This window comes from Piliocolobus tephrosceles, chromosome 9, assembly GCF_002776525.5.
Source record: "Piliocolobus tephrosceles isolate RC106 chromosome 9, ASM277652v3, whole genome shotgun sequence".
Lineage (NCBI taxonomy): Eukaryota > Metazoa > Chordata > Mammalia > Primates > Cercopithecidae > Piliocolobus > Piliocolobus tephrosceles.
In genome coordinates, this window is record NC_045442.1 from 35,966,477 (window position 1) to 35,990,036 (window position 23,560).

Sequence of the window (23,560 nt, forward strand, 5' to 3'; positions counted from 1 at the left end):
TTATTTCCTTGGGGCTTTGCTCTAACAGGCCTGAAATCTTGACTCATTAACTCTTAATCATCATTTTAGAGACAAAATTCATGGAAATTTTCTCCTTTCGCCTAAATTTACCCCCTCTTTCCTACCTGATTTGGAAGACTCACTGTAAAGTGCTCTCTACTGCTGCTTCCTCGCCCAGTTCACTCCTCACTGCACTGTAGTCCTGCTCCCCTCCACATTACTTGGCTCACCTGTGACATCCTAGCTGCTAAATCTAATGGACACTTCCCAGGCCGCCTTGCAGGTGACCTCGGAAGCACTGGACTGTCTTTCCTTCTTGTCACCATTGTCCACCTTAGCTTCCATGACACTACCCTCTCCTTCACTCTTTCCTACCTTCAAGGTCTTCTTAGGGCTTTTCTTCCTACCCCTCAAGGTAGGGGCTCCTTTTGCCACCCTTCCTCTGACTCAAGACACTCCCTGAGGATCTCATTCACTCTTGTGGCTTCTGTCAACTAATGTTTCCCGTGTCTATGTCTCCAGCCCCTGAAGCAGTACCTGGCACATGGTAGGCATTCTGTTAAGAAGGGTTGCAAGATGTTACCATTGGGGGGTAGTCTGTGGGATCTCCCTGTGTTAGTTCTTATAACTATGTATAAATTGATGATTGTCCCAAAATTAAATGCTTACTCTATGTAGGTATTTTTCTCACAGCTCCCTGCTTTAGTTGACTTTGTCAATTACCTGTTATGCGCCAGTCCCAACATGAGTAAGGTAGGAGGGCTTCTCTTCAGATGAGTTGCTTGGTTGGTTTTTCCAGATGTAAAATGGGGATAACCATAGTGGTAACCTCAGCGTGGGGCTGTGATGAAAATTAAATGAGCTAAAGTATGTAAATTCCTGGCATGTTATAAGTGTTCAAAAATTGTTAGCAATCATTGTGATTTTTATTTTTACTCAAAGCCCTACCACCACCACCCCTAGCCCAAAAATCAGACAAGAATCCACGAAAGGTCAAAATGTAGAAAGATCCAATTCCCACACATATCACTAAGCTACATGCAGAAATCCACTCACCACCCCTTAGAGAAATTGACTTAGCTTTGTGGCCGGGCCAGGCGCATCTGCTGGACTCTGCCTCTCCTCCCTTAGGAGGTCTTTTCCCAGAAGGCTGCTGGGTCTGTCATGCAAATAGCTTCTGAAGGCCCCTCTTCTTCGTTTCCTAACCTGGCCTCAGGTCTGAATTCCAGGGTAGGCCATCACCACTCCCCACCCACTCCTATCCCCCACCCTTCCCACCCCTCTGTATCTTTCTCAGACCACTCTCTTGCTGGATAGTTTCAGTGGCACCCTGTGACCTCCAGGATAAAACCAAAGCCTGGTGTATTCAACTCTGGCAGTTCCTGGATGTGTCACGCCTTCTCCCATTACTGTACCTTTCTACCTTGTTGCCCAGGCTGGAGTGCAGTGGAGAAATCTTGGCTCACTGCAACTTTTGCCTCCCAGGTTCAAGTGATTCTTCCACCTCAGTTTCCCAAGTAGCTGGGATTACAGGCATGCACCACCACCCCTGGCTAATTTGTTGTATTGAGTAGAGATGGAGTTTCACCATGTTGGTTAGGCTGGTCTCAAACTCCTTACCTCAGGTGATCCACCCGCCTCCACCTCCCAAAGTGCTAGGATTACAGATGTGAGCCACCGCGCCCGGCCCCACATTCTTTAGTTGGCCAACTCTTATTCTTCCTCCAAAATTTAGCTCAGATCTCACCCCTGAAGAAAGACTTCTCTGACACTTTCCCCATCAGCAGCCACTGTCTGGATTAGGTGCCCTTTTGATTTCGCTCCGTGGGCCTGCCCCACCCCAGCACTTGGTGGCTCCTCCTCTCTCTAGACAGTGAGAGTCCTGAGGGAACTGACTATAATTTCTGTGTGTCCAGCATCTAGCACAAAGGAGGTACCAACAAATGTTCCTTGAATGAGTGCATGCGTGTCAATTTCCTCTTGGAGCACAGAATTCACATCTCTTTCAACAAAAGCCCCAGAACAATGCCCATTTCTTTTTTATTTTTCTTCTCTTTATTTCTTTTTTTATTGTAATTTTATTTTATTTTTGAGATAGGGTCTTGTTCTGCTGCCCAGGCTGCAATGCAATGGTGCAATCACCGCTTACTCTAACTCCTTGGCTCAAACAATCCTCCTGCCTCAGCCTCCAGAGGAGCTGGGACTACAGGCACACACCACCACACCCAGCTATTTAATTTTTTTTTTTTTTTTGAGACAGAGTCTCACTCTGTCACCAGGCTGGAGTGCAGTGGCACAATCTCGGCTCACTGCAACCTCCACCTCCCAGGTTCAAGCGATTCTCCTGCCTCAGTCTCCCAAGTAGCTGGTACTGCAGGCGCACACGACCACGCCCGGCTAATTTTTGTATAGTAGAGACGGGGTTTCACCATGTTGGCCAGGATGGTCTTCATCTCTTGACCTCGTGATCCGCCTGCCTCAGCCTCCCAAAGGGCAGGGATTACAGGTGTGAGCCACTGTGCCTGGCCAATTTTTTTTGTTTTGTTTTGTTTTGTTTTTGGTAGAACGAGTCGCTATGTTGCCCAGGCTGGTCATGAATCATTTCTTAAAACAATGACTGTGAAACCACCAAGAATGAGCTGGACAGAAATTCTACCCTCTATGAACTCTTTAGTTCAACAGGGGACGCTGACTTGACTAAGCCATAATACAAAGCAGGGGATCCTATTCTAACAGTAGGAGCAGAGAGAAGAGGCAGACTTAATCTGAATAAGAGGATGGGGAAAGTTTTCTATTCAACAATGTAGTATTTAAGCTAAGGAGTCCCCACCCTTCTTAAGAAGAATACATTTTTTTCTTTAATATCTTGAGTACCGGTGAGGCACAGTGGCTCACACGTGTAATCCCGGCACTTTGGGAGGCTGAGGTGGGCAGATCACCTGAGGTCAAGAGTTCAAGACCAGCCTGGCCAACAAGGTGAAACCCCATCTCTACTAAAAATATAAAACCAGGCCAGGCACAGTGGCTCACGCCTGTAATCCCAGCACTTTGGGAGGCCGAGGCGGGCGAATCACAAGGTCAAGAGATCTAGACCATTCTGGCTAACACAGTGAAACCTGGTCTCTACTAAAAATACAAAAAAACTAGCCGGGCGTGGTGGCGGGCGTCTGTAGTCCCAGCTACTTGGGAGGCTGAGGCAGGAGAATGGCGTGAACCCAGGAGGCGGAGCTTGCAGTGAGCCGAGATCGCGCCACTGCACTCCAGCCTGGGCGACAGAGCTAGACGTGGTCTCAAAATAAATAATAAATAAATAAATAAATAAATAAATAAAAATAAAAATTAGCTGGGCATGGTGACACATGCCTGTAGTCCCAGCTACTTAGGAGGCTGAGACAGGAGAATTGCTTGAACCCAGGAGGCGGGGGTTGCAGTGAGCCGAGATCGTGCCACTGCACTCCAGGCTGGGCGACAGAGCAAGACTCCGTCTCAAAAAAATAATAATAATATATATATCCTAAGTACCTGAAATTCTCCCACTGGTAATTTACTCCAAATAAACTAAAATTTAAAACTAAATTTTAGTTTATTTGCAATTCCTCCTCCTTGGCCTCAGGCTGACAGTGGAGAGTAGTAGTATTTGTTTTCTCTTCCAGCAGCTATAGAATTGAGGGATATTATTCAAGAACTTCTAGACATTATTTGGAGGGAATATTGGAGGATACAAGAAGGCTCTAAAAACCAGAAAGGGACAATAGTCATGGCCAGTATCAATGAACAAAGGCCTCCCCTTATAATTAAGAGACAGACCAGCTTGACTGTGCTCTCTCGAGTCTAATTCTGATTTTTCCATAATCAAATTCTAGTTCCTTCTTTCCCTCCTCCAGCATTCTGCCTCAACTTCTGGTGCTCCTGATGTTTTCCCCTGGAGAGCAGACAGGTGGAAGAGACTAAGGGAGAAAATTAAATAATCACTGAGGATAATAACTTACCTTGACATTTTGCAGAGGTTAGTATTTACATCAACAAGCAAGTAGTGTTTATGGCCCACATGCTTGACTTATAAACCTCACTGTGGCCCTTGGAGAAATACTAGGTGGAAATGCTGAGAACAGGCTGAAGAAATGAAGCAAGAGAGAAGGGAATGTCTAAGCATGCCTCTTCCACCAGATGGCTCTCTTGCCCACTCTTATGGAGAAACATAGCGTTTCAGAAGCATCTCTTTCAACTCCAAGTTTCTGGCTTTAAGCTCTTGTGCCAGCCTCAATGCATTTCTCACCATTTCCACACTATGCTAGATATTTTCATGCTTCTAGCTGCATTAGTTATCTCTTGCTGTGTAATGAAGTATTTCAAAACTTAATGACTTAAAACAACAATAAGCATGTATTATCTCACAGTTTTTTGGGTTCTGGGTGTTTTAAGTCAGAAAATCAAGAGCAGCTTGGTGATGGTTTTGGCTCAGGCGCTTTCATAAGGTTGCAGTCACATGTTGGCCAAGGCTGCAATCATCTGAAGGCTTAGTGAGGCTGGAGGATGGGCTCCCAGGGTGGCTTCCTCGCAGGGCTGACAAGGTGATGCTGGCACTCTCTCACAGAGACAAGATGGAAGAGGTGCCAGGTCCTCTTGCTTGGGTCTCTTCTGAGGGCTTCTTGAGTGTCCTCCTGACATGGCGAATGCCTTCACCCAGAATAAGAGATCCAGCAGGGAGCCAGGAAGGAAACCAAAGGTCTCTTCTGATGCATCCTCAGAAATCACACACCATTTTCTTTTTTCTTTTTTTGGAGGGGGAGTCGGGGGGTGGTTGAGACGGAGTCTAATTCTGTCACCTAGGCTGGAGTACAGTGGCATGATCTCAACTCACTGCAACCTCTGCCTCCTAGGTTCAAGCAATTCTCCAGCCTCAGCCTCCCAGGTAACTGGGATTATAGGCACCCGCCACCATGTCCAGCTAATTTTTGTATTTTTAGTAGAGATGGGTTTTCCCCATGTTGGCCAGGCTGGTCTCAAACTCCTGACATCAGGTGATCCGCCTGCCTCAGCCTCCCAAAGTGCTGGGATTACAGGCGTGAGCCACTACGCCCAGCCTCCATCTCTCTCTTTTTCTTTTTAACTTTTATTTTTGTTTTAGGGGTACATGTGCAGGTTGGTTCTATAGATAAATTCCAAGTCATGGGGATTCAGTGTTCATATTATTTTGTCATCCAGTTAATGGGCATAGTTATCTGTGTACTTATAGGTAGTTTTTCAATCCTTTGCCTCCTTCAACTTTCCAACCTCAAGTAGGCCCTGGTGTCTCCCTGGTGTCTGTTCCCTTCTTTGTGTCCATGTGTATTCAATATTTAGCTCCCATTTATAAGTAAGAACATGCAGTGTTTGGTTTTCTGCTCCTGTGTTAGCTCACTTAGGGTAATGGCCTCCACCTCGATCCATGTTGCCGCAAAGCTATGATCTCATTCTTTTTAAGGCCTTGGTATATATGTACCATATTTTCGGCCTTCGTATATATGTACCATATTTTCTTCTTCTTCTTTTTTTTTTGAGACAAGGTCTCATTCTATCACCCAAGCTGGAGTACAGTGGCACAATCATGGTTCACTGCAGCCTTCACCTCCTTGGGCTTAGGGGATCCTCCCACCTCAGTCTCCCAGGTAGCTGGAACTACAGGCATGCATCAACAAGCCCAGCTAATATTTGTATCTTTTTGTAGAGCCAGGATTTCACCATGTTTCTCAGGCTGGTCTCGAACACCGGGGCTCAGGCTATCCACCTGCCTGGGCCTCCCAAAGTGTTAGGATTATAGGCATGAGCCACAGCACCCGGTTGGTACCACATTTTCTTTATCCAATCTACTATTGATTCCATCTCTATTAGGCACCTATCACCTTGCATTTCACTCTATCTCTTGAACATGACTGTTTCTCCATTGTTTCCTAAGTTCCTAACAGCAGGGAAACAGATTTAACATTCTGGCAGCCTCAGTTTCTACGAAGTATAGAGCTGTGGCATAGTAGGTACTCAATGAATGCTTGTTTAAAAATGAATAAATAACATGGAAAGTAAGAAGTTGGTGGGGGCTGGGCACGGTGGCTCATGCCTGTAACCCCAGCACTTTGGGAGGCTGAGGCAGGCACATCATGAGGTCAAGAGTTTGAGACCAGCCTGACCAACATGGTGAAAGCCCGTCTCTACTAAAAATACAAAAATTAGCCAGTCATGGTGGCGCATGCCTGTAATCCCAGCTACTCAGGAGGCTGAGACAGGAGAACTGCTTGAACCTGGGAGGGGAAAGGTTGCAGTGAGCCGAGATTGTGCCACTGCACTCCAGCCTGGGCGACAGAGTGAGACTCCCTCTTTGAGAGGAAAAAAAAAAAAAGTTGGTGGGGATGTGGAGAAATTGGAACCCTTGTGCACTGTCAATGAGAATGTAAAATAGTATGGAAAGCATTGTGGCAGTTCCTTAAAAATTGAAAAATAGAATTACCATTTGATCCAGCAATTCCACTTCTGAATATATACCCAGAAGAATTTAAAGCGAGGTCTTGGCTGGGTGCGGTGGATCACGCCTGTAATCCCAGCACTTTGGGAGGCCAAGATGAGTGGATCACGAGGTCAGGAGATTGAGACCATCCTGGCTAACATGGTGAAACCTTGTCTCTACTAAAAATACAAAAAAATTAGCCAGGCATGGTGGCGGGCACCTGTAGTCCCAGCTACTCGGGAGGCTAAGGCAGGAGAATGGCGTGAACCCAGGAGGCGGAGCTTGCAGTGAGCTGAGATCACGCCGCTGCACTCCAGCCTGGGCTAGAGAGTGAGACTCCGTCTCAAAAAAAAAAAAAGAATTTAAAGCAAGGTATCGAAGAGATGTATTTGTACACGCATGTTCATTCGCAGAGTATTCACAATAGCCAAAAGGTAGAAGCAACCCGGGGTCCATCAATGGATGAATGGATAAACAAAATGCAGAATATACAGAAGATGGAACATTATTCAACCTTAAAAAGGAAGGACATTCTGACACATGCTACAGCATGGATGACCCTTGAATACATTATGCTAAATGAAATAAGCTAGTCACGAAAAGATAAGTACTGTATGATTCCACTTCTATGAAGTACCTAGCATAGTCAAATTCAGAGACTGAAAGTAGAATGGTGATTGCCAGGGGCTGTAGGGAGGAGGAAATGGGGAGTTACTGTTTCATGGTTCAGGGTTTTAGTTTTGCAAGATGAGAAGAGCCATGGAGATGGATGGTGGTGATGGTTGCACAACAGTCAGTGTAGACCAAATTGTTTAACAATATGAATGGACTTAATACCATCAAACTGTACACTTGACAATGGTCAATTTACAATGAGAACACTTGGACACAGGAAGGGGAACATCACACACCGGGGCCTGTTGTGGCATCAGGGGAGTGGGGAGGGATAGCATTAAGAGATATACCTGATGTAAATGACAAGTTGATGGGTGCAGCACACCAACATGGCACATGTATACATATGTAACAAACCTGCACGTTGTGCACATGTACCCTAGAACATAAAGTATAATAATAAAAAAAAAAAGAAAATGGTCAACTTTATGTTATGTGTATGTTACTACAATTTAAAAAATTTTAAGAGGCTGGACGGTATGGCTCATGCCTGTAATCCCAGCACTCTGGGAGGCCAAGACCTGCAGATCACTTGAGGCCAGGAGTTCGAGACCAGCCCGGGCAACATGGCAAAACCCCATTTCTACTAAAAATACAAAAATTAGCCAGGCGTGGTGGCGCACGCCTGTAATCTCAGCTACTCAGGAGACTGAGGCACGAGAATCGCTTGAGCCTGCAAAGCAGAGGTTGCAGTGAGCTGAGATCATGCCACTGCACTCCAGCCTAGGTGATAGAGGGAAACTCTGTCTCAAAAAAAAAGAAAAGAAAAATTGAAAATTAGTGAATGATATACACAAAACATATTCTATCCATTCACTGGAATATTATTCACCATAAAAAATGAGTCTTGAGATCATGTTGGAAGACAAAAAAAAAAAAGAAATGAGTTATTAATACATGCTGCAACACGAATGAACCTTGGAAACATTGTGCTAAGTGAAAGAAACCAGACATAAAAGCCACATATTATTCCATTTATGTGAAATGTCCAGAATAAACAAAAAAAATTTTTTTTTGAGACAGACTCTCACTCTGTCACCCACGCTGGAGTGCAGTGGCATGATCTTGGATCACTGCAACCTCTGCCTCCCAGGTTCAAGCAATTCTCCTGCCTCAGCCTCCTGAGTAGCTGAGATTGCCAGGTGCCTGCCACCACACCTGGCTAATTTTTTTTTTTTTTTTTTTTTTTTTTTTTGAGACGGAGTCTTGCTCTGTCAGCCAGGCTGGAGCACAGTGGCGCGATCTTGGCTCACTGCAAGCTCTACCTCCTGGGTTCACGCCATTCTCCTGCCTCAGCCTCCCGAGTAGCTGAGACTACAGGCGCCCGCTACCACGCCCAGCTAATTTTGTGTTTTTTTACTAGAGATGGGGTTTCACCATGTTGGCCAGGTTGGTCTTGAACTCCTGACCTCAGGTGATCTGCCCACCTTGGCCTCCCAAAGTGCTGGGATTCAGTAATGAGCCACCACGCCCAGCCAGAATAAGCAAATCTATAGAGACAGAGTAAATTAGTGGTTGCCAGAGACTGGGGGGAGGGAGGAACTGGGAGTGACTGCTAACAGGTACAGGGTTTCTCTTTGGGGTGATGAAAATGTCCTCGAATTAGATGGTGGTGATGGTTGTACAATCTTCTGAATATACTGAAAACTACTGAATTGTGCACTTTAAAACTGGGAATTTTTGGCCGGGTGCGACAGCTCACGCCTGTAATCCCAGCACTTTGGAAGGCTGATGCGGGCAGATCACCTGAGGTCGGGAGTTCAAGACCAGCCTGGTCAACATGGTGAAACCCCATCTCTATGAAAAATACAAACATTAGCCTGGCATGGTGTTGGGTGTCTGTAATCCCAGCTACTCAGGAGGCTGAGGCAGGAGAATCTCTTGAACCCGAGAGGCAGAGGTTGCAGTGAGCCGAAATCGCACCATTGCACTCCAGCCTGGGCAACAGAGCAAGACTCTGTCTCTAAATAATTAATTAATTTAGTATTAATTAAATAATAAATTAATAAGTTATTTATAAATATATTATTAATAAACATATTATTGATAAATTGTTAATAATATATTAATAAATATAAAATTAACATATTTATATTATTAATATAAATTAATAAAAATAAAAAATAAAACTCAGAACTTTTATGTTATGTGAAATTTTATGGTATATGAATTAGGTTTCCATTTTTAAAATGAATAGATGCAACAAAACAAAAAAAGAAAGAAAAAAATGAATAGACCAATGAAATAAATATTTGACTGGTATATAGCTTTAAATTCTCCTTAATATTTGGATTTTCCCTGGTATTTAAACTCATCGTTTGACCAGTGTAGATTTTTGGATTAACAGTGAAGTGTCATTGCCCTAAAAAGTTCAATAAATACATCTTTATGTTCTGGTACCTGGGAAAGAAGTACTCATGAGTAATGAGTTTTCCAGCTGTGAGACAGTGGTTGTTGGACAAACATAGCAAGGAAATGACTGTCTGCAGTTACATTCTTACTCAACAGCTCTTGGCAGCCATGAAAACAACCATTCATCAAACACTGGCACTAACAGAGTCTCACAGAGCAAGGCAATGAAAACCTCAGCAATAAAACCTTGTGCCACCCTTGAAAGAGACAATTAACTGTCCACCAGAAAGTCCTGTGCCCCCCACCATGATATAGAGTTGTTGCTAAGCAGCAGCTGCCTGGCCAGGGACTGCATTTCCTAGCCTCCTCTGCTTATAGATCAGTCCTGTTACTCCCAAGGAGGTGAGTGGGAGCTCTGAGTGTTACATCTAGATCGAGGTATGCAGGAGAGGCAGGAAACCTTTTTCTGCTTCTCCTCCCTCGCCTGCGAGCTCAATGCAGAGTGGATGGCGGAGCCACAAGGTGGAAGGAGCCTGGGTCCTTGACTCACCCTATGGTGGGGTGTCTCCCTCTGCCTCAGAGTAGCCACAGTGGAAAATTATGTGAGGAAGAAATTGATTTGTATGTGAATAACAAATAGATTTTCATTATATGAAGCTGCTGAAATGCTGAGGTGTATTTGTTACAGCAGCTAGCCATCAGCATTTATTCATTCCACCAAATGACTATGTATCATGTGCCTTTCATGGGATTATAGAGATCAAGAGCTTGGAATTATTTCCTGAAAAGCTTACAGCCTAGTGGGACAGACAACCTGAATACATATACCACCCATGGGAGAGCAGTACATGACCCACCAAAAACCTGAATACACCAACTACCGTTTACAAAATTGAAAGAATTAAAAATAAAAAGAAATAAAAATGTGAAACCCAAAAGGCATCAGGCCCAGATTATATCATAGACAAATTTTATCAAATCTTTTTTTTTTTTTTTGAGGCAGAGTCTGTCTCTGTCGCCCAGGCTGGAGTGCAGTGGTGCAATCTCGGCTCAATGCAACCTCTGCCTCCTGGGTTCAAGCGGTTCTCCTGTCTCAGCCTCCCGAGTAGCTGGATTACAGGCGCCCGCCACCATGCCCAGCGAATTTTTCTGTGTTTTGGAGAGGCGGGGTTGGTCTCTACTAAACTTGTTGGTCTAGTAAATAAATACAGAAAGATGTATTTATTGAACACTTGTTGACCAGGCTGGTCTCAAACTCCTGACCTCAGGTGATCTGCCTCCCTTGGCCTCCCAAAGTGTTGGGATTACTGGCGTGAGCCACTGTGCCAGCCAGAACCCATTTTTTAAAATGATACAGTTAAAGTATTCCAGAGCATAGAATAGTATGAAAAACTTCCTAATTTAGTCTGTGAGTCCAGAATCACCCTCTCTGGTACAAATGCCAAGCAAGAACACACACACACACACACGTACACACACACACACACATTTCATCTGGAATATAGACAATTTTTAAATAATAAAAACAAAAAGCCTACCATACAAAGGAGCCATTCCACTGATAGCTATCTACCCAAGGGAAATTAAAGCATATGTGTCCACACAAAGACATGTACATGAACATTCAAAGCAGCTATATTTGCAATAACCAAAAATTTGAAACAATACAACAGGCTAAACAAATTATGTCTATATGTTCACTCAGTAATGAAAATGAACTACTGTTACTGCAACATCATGAATGAATCTCAAAATAATTAAGCTGAGTGAAAGAAGCCAGATACCGCCCTCTCCCAAAAGGAACACATACTATACATACATTATATAAAATTCTAGAATTCTATAATCATAGTAGATCAGTGGTTACCTGGGGTAGGGGAGATGGGAAGAAGAGGGGGTACGAAGAGCACAGGGAAGCTTTTGGACATTATGAATATGTTTTCTTTCTCTTTTTTTTTTTTTTTTTTTTGAGACAGGGTCTTGCTGGAGCACAGTGGCATAGTCATAGCTCACTGCAACCTCAAACTCCTGGGCTCAAGTGATCCTCCTGCCTCAGCCTCCATAATGGCAGTGAGCTGAGATCACTCCATTGCACTCCAGCCTGGGTAACAAGAGTGAAACTCCATCTCAAAAAAAAAAAAAAAAAAAAACCACAAGAAAGAATTCAAGAAAGAACAGTAAATACCAATGAGAAAGAAGGATCAGCCTAGGCTGGTGAGATTATCATTCCTTAGGTGCAGGGAGACCCAGAGTGGAATGGGGCAGGAGGGAATTCACATTTATGAGCACTAACTATGACTGGGTCAGACGTTGAGCCCAGCATTTTACGTATATCTTATGAAATCCTCCCAACAAACATATACTGCTGAGGGCTGAATTGCACTGACGAAATTGCCAGGCACGCCTCATCTCATGAAGGTCTTTCAACAGCCCAGTGAGGTAGGTACCAGTATTATCCCCGTTTACTAAGTGAGGAAGCTGAGAGGCAAACAGGTTTCATAAATTGCCTAAGACTGGACAACTAATAAGAGATAGAGCTCACCTCTGATGTCATAGCCAGAGCTCACCCAAAAATTAGAATGAGTCATGCTAACTGTCTGGGAGACACAAAAGGAGACAGAACAGAGTACAGGACAAGAGGCAGAGATTGCAAGAAGCAGAGGCTTTAGTATCCGGAGTTCAGAGTCAGGGCAGGTGTTCACACCTCTGGCACTGGGCCACAACAGGGAGGAGGGGCTGGGAGGCACTCTGATATACCCTTCTCACATCCTGTGGACAGAGGGACGGTCTCCAGGGAATGGGAGAGTGACCTCAGCACAGCAAGCTGTTTATATCTAAAGGTAACTAGGTAACTTCATTATAACCTGGGAAGAGAGAAGTGACATAATTCAGATTTGTAATAACTTTTTTAAAATATATACAGGGTCTTGCTCTGTCACCCAGGCTGTGCACTGGTGCACTCATAGCTAACTATAGCCTCAACCTCCTGGGCTCAATCCTCTCACTTCAGCCACCCATGTAGCTGGGACTACTGCTGCCTGCCACCATGCCCAGCTAATTTTTTTAATTTTTTGTAGAGATGGAGTCTTGCTATGTTGCTCAGGCTGGTCTCGAAATCCTGAGCTCAAGCAATCCCCCTGCCTTGGCCTCCTCAAGTGTTGGGATTACAGGTGTGAGCCACCATGCCCTGCCTAGTTTTGTGTTTTTTTGGGGGCGGGGGACAGAGTCTCGCTCTGTCGCCCAGACTGGAGTGCAGTGGCATGATCTCATCTCACTGCAACCTCTGGCTCCCGGGTTCAAGCAATTCTCCTGCCTCAGCCTCCTGAGTAGCTAGGATTACAGATGCCCGCCACCATGCCCAGCCAATTGTGTGTGTGTGTGTAGTAGAGACGGGGTTTCACCATGTTGGCCAGGCTGGTGTCAAATTCCTGACCTCAAGTGATCCACCTGCCTCAGCCTCCCAAAGTACTGGGATTACAGGCGTGAGGCACCACACCCGGCCTCCTGGCCTATTCTTTTGTCTTTCTTTCCTGCATTAGCTCAAGATGTAAATATTTCAAAACTCGGATGAAGTTTGGATGAAGTATTTGGATGGCTGGGAAAAAGCCTGTCTGCTGGGAAATCCTTGAAGCAGCATGGCGGCATGGTGGCACAGTGGCACAGACCTGAGTTTGAATCTTGTTTCAGTCACTACGTAGTCAAGTGCCAGGGCACATCATCCTACTCCTGTGAGCCTGTTTCCAGAACTCTTCAATGGGGGTATTTGCTACTTCGTGGGAATGAGAGGATAAGAGATGTTATATAAGGCACCCATTCTGTTCTTGGCTCATGGTAGGTCCTTCCTAAAGCTAGTTCCCTTTCTCCCTCTTCCCAGCCTTGACTCAGAAGTGCTTCACAACTACGTGTCAGGGTGCTCCCTTCAGGTGTCCTGGAGATGGCAGCAAGGAGAACTTGCCTCCAGCTGGAGGGACAGGCAAGTATGAAGCCTGGAGGGTGAGCCTCCGGCCTCCAGCAGCTTCCTGTCCCCATCCATGCTGGGGAAGGAATGGCACAGCCTTGGTGCCTACCAGATCCCAAGGTGCCAGGTGCGGCGGCTCATTCCTGTAATCCCAGCACTTTGGGAGGCCGAGCTGGGTGACCACCTGAGGCCAGGAGTTCGAGACCAGCCTGGCCAACAGGGTAAAACCCCGTCTCTACCAAAAATTCAAAAATTAGCTGGGCGTGGTGGCACGCGCCTATAATCCCAGCTACTCAGGAGGTTGAGGCAGGAGAATCGCTTGAACCCTGGAGGCAGATGTTGCAATGAGCCAAGATTGTGCGACTGCACTCCAGCCTGGGTGACAGAGTGAGACTTGGTCTCAAAAAAAAAAAAAAGGAATGAGGCCATGAGTCTATGGATTAGGGAGGGCAGAAGGGCCTTAAGATTAGAAACCAGTCAGGAATTTCCATCGGCTGTTGAGGCTGGCCTGGGTGGGTCCCATAGACCTCCTGCCGGGCATGTCCAAGTGCTCTTCTTGGGTTCTGATCACCTCCCCAGCATACTTTGCCCCACGGGGCCCAGAAAGTCTCAGGCCCTCCTCATCTCTTTCCAGCTGCCCCCACTAACCCTAGTCCCTGGGGCTGCTGTCCCCAAGACTGGCTGTGGAGTGGGATGCAGCCACTCCAGGGCTCCTCCCATCCTTGCTACTCTTGGCAGGATAGGGGTTAACAACGGCACAGGCCTGGGGAACCACTTTCCCTCACTATCGGTTGCCTCGTCGCTAGAAAAAGACCCACCTCCTTTTATGGGTTTTATTAAGATCTCTATAGGGAACAGCCAAGGGACTAACAAAGTTAACCAGTGTAAGAAAGTTATAAAGGCTCCAGAAAGCCCATAGAATTCTTGCAGTCCCTGACTACTGTTTCTATGGACATACAGAGTTAGAACTATATTATTGTTACATTTAAAAAAGCAAGCTGTACAAGAGTCTGTGTGTGTGTGCGCACGCGCGCACATCCATAAATGTTTGATTAGTTATAAAAACTAGAGCGGTCCCGCGAGGTTGCTCATGCCTGTAATCCCAACACTTTGGGAGGCCGATGTCGGCGGATTGTTTGAGTCTAGGACTTCAAGACCAGCCTAGGCAACAGGGTACAACCCTGTCTCTACTAAAATAAATAAATAAAATTAAAATTTGCTGGGTGTGGTGGCATGTGTCTGTAGTCCCAGCCACTTGGAAGGATCACCTGAGTCCAGGAGGTCAAGGCTACAGTGAGCCATGATCACACCACTGCATTCCAACCTGCACAACTGAGGAAGACCCTGTCTCAAAAAGAAAAAAGAGAAAGGAGAGTTAATAGTTAACAATAATTTTGGTGGATGGACCACCTGAGATCAGGAGTTCGAGACCAGCCTGGCCAACATGTTGAAACCCTGTCTCTACTAAAAGTACAAAAATTAGCTGGTTGTGGTGGCACACACCTGTAATCTCAGCTACTCGGGAGGCTGAGGCACTAGAATCACCTGAACCTGGGAGATGGAGGTTGCAGTGAACCAAGATCATGCCACTGTACTCCAGCCTAGGTGACAGAGTAAGACTCTGTCTCGAAACAAAATAAAACAAAAGAACAAAACACAATGATTTTTCTCTAGTGTATGAGATTAGGATGGTCAAAGCCGGGCATGGTGGCTCATGCCTGTAATCCCAGCACTTTGGGAGGCCAAGGTGGGCGGATCATAAGGTCAGGAGTTTGAGACCAGCCTGGTTAATGCAGTGAAACCCCATCTCTACTAAAAATACAAAAAATTATCCGGGCATGGTGGCAGGCGCCTGTAGTCCCAGCTACTCAGGAGGCTGAGGCAGAAGAATGGCATGAACCCAGGAGGCGGAGCTTGCAGTGGGCTGAGATTGCACCACTGCACTCCAGCCTGGGCGACAGGGTGAGACTCCATGTCAAAAAAAAAAAAAAAAGGAGATTAGGATGGTCAAATGACTTCTTTTTACCTTTTTTTTTTTTTTTTTTTTTGAGACGGAGTCTCACTCTGTCACCCAGGCTGGAGTTCAGTGGCCGGATCTCAGCTCACCGCAACCTCTGCCTCCCGGGTTTACGCCATTCTCCTGCCACAGCCTCCCGAGTAGCTGGGGACTACAGGCGCATGCCCCCATACCCAACTAATTTTTGTATTTTTTGGTGGAGGCAGGGTTTCACCATGTTGCTCAGGCTGGTCTCGAACTTCTGAACTCAAGTGATCCACCCACCTCGGCCTCCCAGAGCGTGAGCCACCACACCCAGCCTCTTTTTACTTTTTGTCTTTTTTGTTGTTGTTTTGAGGGTCTCACTCTGTCGCCCAGGTGGGAGTGCAGTGGCACAATCATGGCTCACTACAGCCTCAACCTCCCAGGCTCAAGAGATCCTCCCACGTCAGCCTCCAGAATAGCTGCAACCACAGGCACACGCCACCATGCCCAGCTGATTTTTTTCATATTTTTTGTAGAGACAGGGTTGTGCCATGTTGCCCAGGCTGGTCTCGAACTCCTGAGCTTAAGTGATCTGCCCACCTCAGTCTCCCAAACTGTTGGGAATTACAGGCATGAGCCACTGCACCTGGCCCAGCTTCTCTTTTTACTTTTTACACATCTATACTGCTTACAGTTTTTGATGGTGCATATTGGTATTATATTTTTATGGATATATACTGCTATTTTATTTTACAAATAACTATTGTGACCAGACAAAAAACACGTAAATAAATCATGCTAACCAAACTTTTCTGTCTCATATTCCTGCTTTTTCCTTTGATCACTGAAAATATTCATTTATTAATTCTCGCTTTTCACCGCTGACCACCCCACCTCCATCCCTAGAAAAGCAGGAAAAGTAATAGACATAAACCCTGAGGTTTCCCACTCAAAGGAGCTCATTATGTCTGAGAAGCAGTGTCTTACTTCAAAGTGCACTAAGCAGGAAATGCCAGATTAGGCCATTCCTAAACACCTGGTCTCCTGGAAGGAAAACTAAACTCCCCATAAGCTTTAGAGCCTGCCAAAGGACCACAGCGCTTAAAGAAACCTCTGCCTTCCAGTCCCTGCCCTGTCGCTAGCCAGCTGTGTGACCATGGATAAGGCCTTTCCATTCTCTGGGCTCCATTTCCTCTATTGAATGGGATAGGAGATGTGGGGGGCAACAATGCCAACCTGTAAGACTAGTGGGAAGGGACTGGGTGCCGTAGCTCACACCTGTAATTATAGCACTTTGGGAGACTGCGGCGGGTGCATCATGTGAGGTCAGGAGTTTGAGACCAGCCTGGCTAACATAGTGAAACCCTGTCTGTACTAAAAATACAAAAATTGGTGGGATGTGGTGGTGCACGCCTGTAGTCCCAGCTACTCGGAAGGCAGAGGCAGAATTGCTTGAACCTGGGAGATAGAGGTTGCAGTGAACTGAGAATATGCCATTGCATTACAGCTTGAGTGACAGAGCGAGACTCCATCTCAAAAAAACAAAAGACAACAGGGAAGATCAAATAGGGTAATGCAGGGAGAAGCATATTTTAAACCGCAAAACGCTCCACCACTAAAATAGAGTAAAGCAGGGGCTTACCAGCCTTTGCGGAAAGCAGAGCCACTTTTTACTTTGCCTGAAATTCACAAATAGACAGGAGAAGAAAGAGGGAAGTAGGGGAGGGGCCTTGGCAGCTGATGGTGTTTTCCTCCACCCACTGTCCAGTCACAAACCAAATTATGAAGACAGTGTGTGTGCCTGTGTGTATGTTTGTGTGCACAGGCACTGCAATGGTTCTTTGGAAAAGAGTGGGTGTGGTGCACACATGTGGCATCAGATCCCAGCCTGGAGCTGTTCCAGGTGACTTTTGAAATCTTCCTGTTTCCTGGCTGCAGATGTCACGCCCAGGGCACAGGGAGGAGGAGTGTTCCAGGTGAGTTTTGAAAAATCCTGTTTCCTGGCTGCAGATGTCACGCCCGGGGCACAGGGAGGAGGAGCCTGGGAGGAAGCCTTTTAACTCTGCCCTCACACCCTTTCCAGGGCATCCGTCAGTAGCCAGCAGCTGGCTGGGCAAAGAATCTCAGGGGAATCGGGGGAAAGGCAAGTGGGGTGTGGTCCAGGCGGCAACACCAGAGCAGGCCACAGTGGTATACAGGGAAAAAAACAGGGCCTGGGCTACAGGAGACCCCAGTTCTGCCCCTCATCAGCTGTGTGGCATCAGGCAGGTTGCCACCATGCCCTGGACTTCGTTTCCCCTTCTGTAAAACGATGGGGTTGGACTAGAACAGGACACTCTAGCTCCACAACCACGGTCTTTCTGCGCCCAGAATGAGAGGCAGTGGAGCTCTGTAACAGAGGGCCCATTGAGAGCAAGGACAAAAGCCTCTGGAATTTCCTCCAGCCTCCATCAGGGACACAGGCAGTTTTCTTCTCTCTGGTTTCTGTCCTCAGGCAACCCCTGGTCCAGGCTCCTAACTGCACTGGACATCTGTGAACTCACTCTCTTTCCTTCCTAGAAGGAAAGAGGAAGCCAGAGAGGCAGAAAAGAGGCCAGCAGCAGGGCGTGAGGCACAATGAGACAGAATGGGAGGACCTCACATGGAGGGATACTGCAGAAGACCAGGACGGAAGACACACACGCCAAGAGCAAACAACCAAACTTTATCCAGAAAAGCATATTTGTAATCACCACTAAACAATGAGGCACATCGGTCCCCCCTCCCCAACCACCCTCACTCTTCCCAAATCCACTTTCCCTTTTGACTTTTATAGAACACTGTAGAAATGCTTTCCTGGGTCTGCAAATGGCCCTAGACTGGGATGGGAGCTGCCCAGAGTGGTCTTGGGCTGGACTGAGTCCTGGTACCCAGAGAGAGACGCCTACGCAACTGCCTCCAGTATCCAAAAGTTCTGGGGGCAGGTCGGGTGGCCACCCCTATGGCACAGGGCCTTGAGGGAGGGTGAATGTGGGCAGTCTCACGCGTTCTTCTCATACCTGGCAGACAGAGGGAGCACAAGCCGCTGGAAGCCAAGCGGGAAGGCACATCTAGAAGAGCAGTGAGCTCTGGAATGCTACAGGCACGTGTGGATGGATGAGGCTCCATGGCGGCCAAGGAGATATCTGCTCCTGAGTAAGGTCACCTGACCACAGACAGCACCAGGGGCTGGGGGCTAAGAAGGAGATCTTGGGAAGGATGGACCTGAGCTAAAGATGTAACTTAGATGGTGATCTGAAAAAAGAAAAAAAGAATAAAGGCTGGAACTCAAACCCATTGTTTAGGGTACAGGAGTACACAGCTAAGTTCCAGGTATCCAGAATCTTGTGTCCAAATCATAGCACAAGGAGAACAGGAATTCTCTTGAGTTAAGGCAAAATCAATCTTCACCCATCTGGGCTCTTCCATTGAATGGTGTGGAAAGGAAGCTGCTGGGCAGAGGTCATTCCTCTCCCCATCTCCCCCTACTGCCAGTGAAGACTCTGAAAGTTTCTGCAGGCCCAGGCCAGAATGGTGTCACCAGCCCAGGGCAGCGGGCCCTGAAAGTGGTTGGTGTGACCAACTCTGGGAATCTCCATGGCCTCAGCAACATGGAAACCTGCAACAGGAGAGCCAAAGTCAACGGGCTTCCAAGGTACCCCAAGTGTCTCACCCCAGGTTCTCACTGCATCAGCACTTGGGGCTGAGGGAACGTTACCCTTCCTGGAGCTTGGCAGTGGGACCTGGCCTAACTGAGACATTGAAGGAGTTGGGGGACTTTGGGATCAGTGTTCTAGAATTTCCCAGAGAAGAGAAAAAAACAACAAAAACAACCACAATTTGGCCGGGTGCAGTGGCCCATGCCTGTAATCTGAGCACTTTGGAAGGCTGAGGTGGGTGGATCACTTGAGGTCAGAAGTTCAAGAGCAGCCTAGCCAACATGGTGAAACTCTGTCTCTACTAAAAATACAAAAATTAGCTGGGTGTGTTGGCCCGCGCCTGTAGTCCCAGCTACTTGGGAGGCTGAGGCAGGAGAATGGCTTGAACTCGGGAGGCGAAGGTTGCAGTGAGCTGAGATCACACCATTGGACTCCAGCCTGGGTGACAGAGTGAGACTCCGTCTCACACACACACACAGAAAAAACGAAAAACAAACCAAAAACCCCACGATTTTACTGGGTACAGAGTTTCAGTTTTACAAGATAAGAAAAGTTGTGAAGATAGATGGTGGTGGTGGTGGTGATGGCTGCATAACAATATGAATGTTCTTTTTGAGACAGGGTCTCGCTGTCACCCAGGATGGAGTACCGTGGCACCAACACGGCTCACCGCAGCCTCGACCTCTTGGGCTCAAACGATCCCCACCCTCAGCCTCCTAAGGAGCCAGAATCACAGGCACACACCACTACACTCAGCTAATTTTAAAAAACTTGTTGTAGAAATAGGATCTTGCTATGTTGCCAAGGCTAGTCTCAAGCCTCGGCGTCCCCAAAGTGCTGGGATTACAGACATGAGCCATTGTGCCTAGCTGTGAATGTTCTTAATGCCACTGAACTATACACTTAAAAATTGTTAAGATGGTAAATTTTAAGTGTATTTTACCACAATTTTAAAAACAGCTACATTAACATGTATATTACATGTTAATTAAAAACCAGATACATTAACATATATCTAACATGTATTGATACCCTACTATATAGAGTATAGCCTGGTCATGAAGAGGCCAGGCTGCCAGGGTTCAAATCCTACCTCTACCACTCATTAGCTGGGAGACCTTGGGCAAGGTATTTAACCTCTCTGGGACTCATTTTCCTCATTCAGAATATGGGAATGACATTAGAACCCACCTCAATAGGGTTATTGAGAGAATCAATGGACACCTGTAAAATGCTTTGAGATGTGCCAGCCACATAGTAGAGCTACACAGGTGCTCTGATGGCAACATATCTAGAATTACATTCATGCTTCACACACCCTAAAACTACACCTTTGCAACCTCCACAGAGAAATCTAACACCTGTGCACCTAAACTTTAAAAACAAGCTCACGAAAACACATGGCCTCCCCTCTTCTAGTTTCTAATCCAGAGAAGGCTGAGCCTTTTTAAACAGCAAGGCCAGGCACAGTGGCTTACACCTGTAATCCCAATATTCTGGGAGGCTGAGACAGGAGGATCTCTTGAGCCCAGGAGCTCGAGACCAGCATACAAAATATAATGGGGCCCTGTCTCTACAAAAATTTAAAAATTAGCCAGGCTCGTTGTCACGTGCCTGTAGTCCCAGCTACCTGGGAGGCTGAGGTGAGAGGATCACTTGAGTCTGGGAGGTCGAGACTGCAGTGAGCCACAATCACACCACTGCACTCCAGTGTGGGTGACACAGTAAGACTGCCTCAAAAACAAAACAAAAAAGAAAGAAAAAAATAAAAGAGCAGACCATTGGAGGATTTTAGCAAAAAGATTGAATCTTCACAACTCCGTAGATACTGTGGTTATTACTGTCACCTCTCCAACTTGCTCTGAATAAAAACTCTTTAACTTTTGGAAAAGGAGTAGGCTCTGTGCTTTTTATTCAAATGCCCATGACCCCTTCCAGAAAACCAAGATGCGTCTTACCTTACAGGCCCAGCCAGCAGGTCACCCCAGCGTCAGAGAGTGGTTCTTCTCTTTGGTAAGGGAGACCCACCCTGTCAGGTGCTTCAGGTCAGTGCCAGGATCTCTTGCAGGTGACTTTCCTTTAGACTGGGAAAACCATCTGAACAACTTTGGCTTCATTTCTCCAACAATGTAAAGGAATGTTCCTATTTCCCAGTTCGGGTCTCTGGCTAGGGGCAGCAATCTCCTTCCTCGATGGGGTAGGTCCCCTCCCTCTGCTAGAGAAATTCCCTGGAGAAGAAAGAGAAGGCGCTCCCGAAATCTTCAAACAGAACACAGCCAATGGGTTGGGCCCTTAGGCATGAATGAGAGCCCGGACAGCACAGGGATGCTTGGAACCTCAAGGTAGGAATACTGCTCCAGGCCCAGAAGCAGTTCATACAGTAAACTAAATTATTTCTCTAACAGCGGGACTTCTCAGAGTCTTTGATAAGCTAATGAGCATCTCCAGGAAAGGGAGACAGCACGGCTGACAAACCCATTTGGCCTTGAAACCCTCTTTACGGAGAGGCGGCTCCTGAGCCAGGGGTCCTGACTCACCCACCCTTTTAATGCAAACAGCGCTGGACTGCAAGTCTGGGTTCTAATCTTACTCTGGCTGTTCCCAAGAGCAGGCTCTGGGTCCCCATCTGTAAGAAGCGGTGGGGTTCACCTTAACATTCCGCCATGGTCGTGGGACTCCTAATGCAAACAGATATGGGGGGATGAGGATGGGGGGGCGGTATAAGCCTGTGAGGAAGGCTGGGAAGAAACTTGTGTCACGGAGAGGCCAGGACAGTTAGCGTGTGTTCGGGACTGGCCTGCAAAAACCTGAAGGACAAAGGCGGAGCAGGCAGAGGCACGAGGAGACTCCACAATTGTATGTGTACAGCCCACCGGCTCCTCCTATCCGTCCCCACCTCGGCGGATGGGCCCCACCCCAGAACAACCAAGCACCGAGAGACAGACTGGGAAGGGCTCCGCAGGATGCCCGCACAACCCCCAGCTAAAACCAAACTCTTCGCTCATCCTGCAACCAGCCAAGGCCTGTCCTCAGCTCCGCCCGCGGCCCAGCGCCTGCGTTTTACAGCACCGGAGGCTGGGAGAGGGGCCGGGGAAGGGAGTGCTCTTCCGACCGCGGGGCGGGAGGGAAGGGGGCAGGCGGAAGCCTGGTTCCAATTTGGGAGCCTCCTCCGGATCTACGCGGCGCCCGTCCACGTCTTAGTCTCAGCAGGGAAGGGAAGAGGAACCACGAGGTTTCGCCTCGGGGCGGCTGGTCTGCGAGTGTGCGTCCGCCCCTCGGATTGCAGCCTGCGCTGGTCCCAGGAGACTGCGCGTCCGGCGCGGCTGTCGGGATTCTGGGCAGTGGCTGGGATTCTGGGCGGCGGCCGCGCTGCCGTCGGGCGGGAGCTGCGCGTCAGGGTCCCTGGGCGCGGGCGACAGTGGAAACAGGGAGAGGGTGCCAGGGCGCACCCGCGCGGGGAGGCGGGGGGAGGGACTGGGGGCGCTGGTCTCCGGGGGTCCCCCGCCCCGATCAGGGCCGCGGCGGGCGCGGGCGGCCTCACGCCACCTCCTGCTTGCCCTGGCAGCGACGCCCGCAGCCGTAGAGCGCCGAGAGCAGGTAGAGGCCGTGGCAGACGCCGCCGCACACGGCGGCCGCCAGGAAGGCGTGGTAGGCGCAGGGCAGCGGGTAATCCTTGAGGTTGCAGTAGCTGTGGCGCTGCATCTGGTCACTCATGATGCCGGTCGCGGCGCCGTAGAGCGCGGCCGCCAGCACATCGTGCGCCACGTTGACCACGAGCCAGCGCGAGCCCAGCACCGGGACCAGCTCGTGCTTGCCCAGCAGCGTGAGGAAGTAGAGGCCCAGGGTAAGCAGCCAGAAGAGCACCGACACGAAGAGCGCGAAGTGCACGGGGCCCTGGTACTTGCTGGTGGCGATAGTGATCCAGAAGGCAGCGCCGGCCAGCAGCTGCAGCAGCCGCAACACGCCCAGCGGGCTGCGCAGGAAGGGCCGCTGCAGGCGCACCGCGCCGCGGGCCGCACGCGCCTGGGGCGGCGGCTGGCGCGGGGGCTGCGGGAGCATGGCCCCCGGGCGCGGTGGCGGCGGCGGCGGCGCCCCGAGCAGCGGAATGGCGGCGCCTTGCTCGCTGGGGCAGCCCGGCCCAGATGCCCGCTGCGCCCGCCGCGGCCTCCTCGCCTTGCTCCCCTCTTAGTCCTCTCTTCCTCTCCTCCTTTCCCCACCCTTCCTCTCCTCTCTCCTCCCCTCGGCCCTCCTCGCCTTCTCTCTCCCGCTCTCCACCCTTCCCACCCGCCCCTTTCCCTTCCCCTTCCCTTCCCCTTCCCCTCCGCGGTCTCCTCCCCCGCGCGCTCCTCCCGGCTTCCTACCATCTCTCTTGCCGTCTCGCTCACCACCCTGGCGCCCGCCTTTCTCCTCTGTGCCAGGCCCGCAGCTCGGATTCCTTC

At 48.3% G+C, this 23,560-nt stretch overlaps 1 protein-coding gene across 2 annotated transcripts; it reads right to left on the bottom strand.

Annotated features, from left to right (window-relative positions):
- Positions 1–18,127: 18,127 nt before the first annotated feature.
- MARVELD1 (MARVEL domain containing 1) lies at positions 18,128–23,357 on the bottom strand. Of its 2 annotated transcripts, XM_023206351.1 has the most exons (3): positions 21,712–23,357; positions 21,080–21,349; positions 18,128–19,081 (listed from the first exon to the last, which is right to left on the bottom strand). In XM_023206351.1, the coding sequence occupies exon 1, from the start codon at positions 23,178–23,180 to the stop codon at positions 22,659–22,661; it is 522 nt and encodes a 173-aa protein (XP_023062119.1). In that variant the 5' UTR covers positions 23,181–23,357; the 3' UTR covers positions 18,128–19,081; positions 21,080–21,349; positions 21,712–22,658. The 2 variants fall into 2 exon arrangements, with proteins under 2 accessions (XP_023062119.1, XP_023062118.1); XM_023206350.1 differs by having other exon boundaries at positions 21,080–23,357.
- Positions 23,358–23,560: the final 203 nt, after the last annotated feature.

Bases quoted from the DNA above. Each gene is read 5' to 3' on its own strand.
- MARVELD1 (XM_023206351.1), bottom strand. From the start codon at position 23,180: ATGCTCCCGCAGCCCCCGCGCCAGCCGCCGCCCCAGGCGCGTGCGGCC.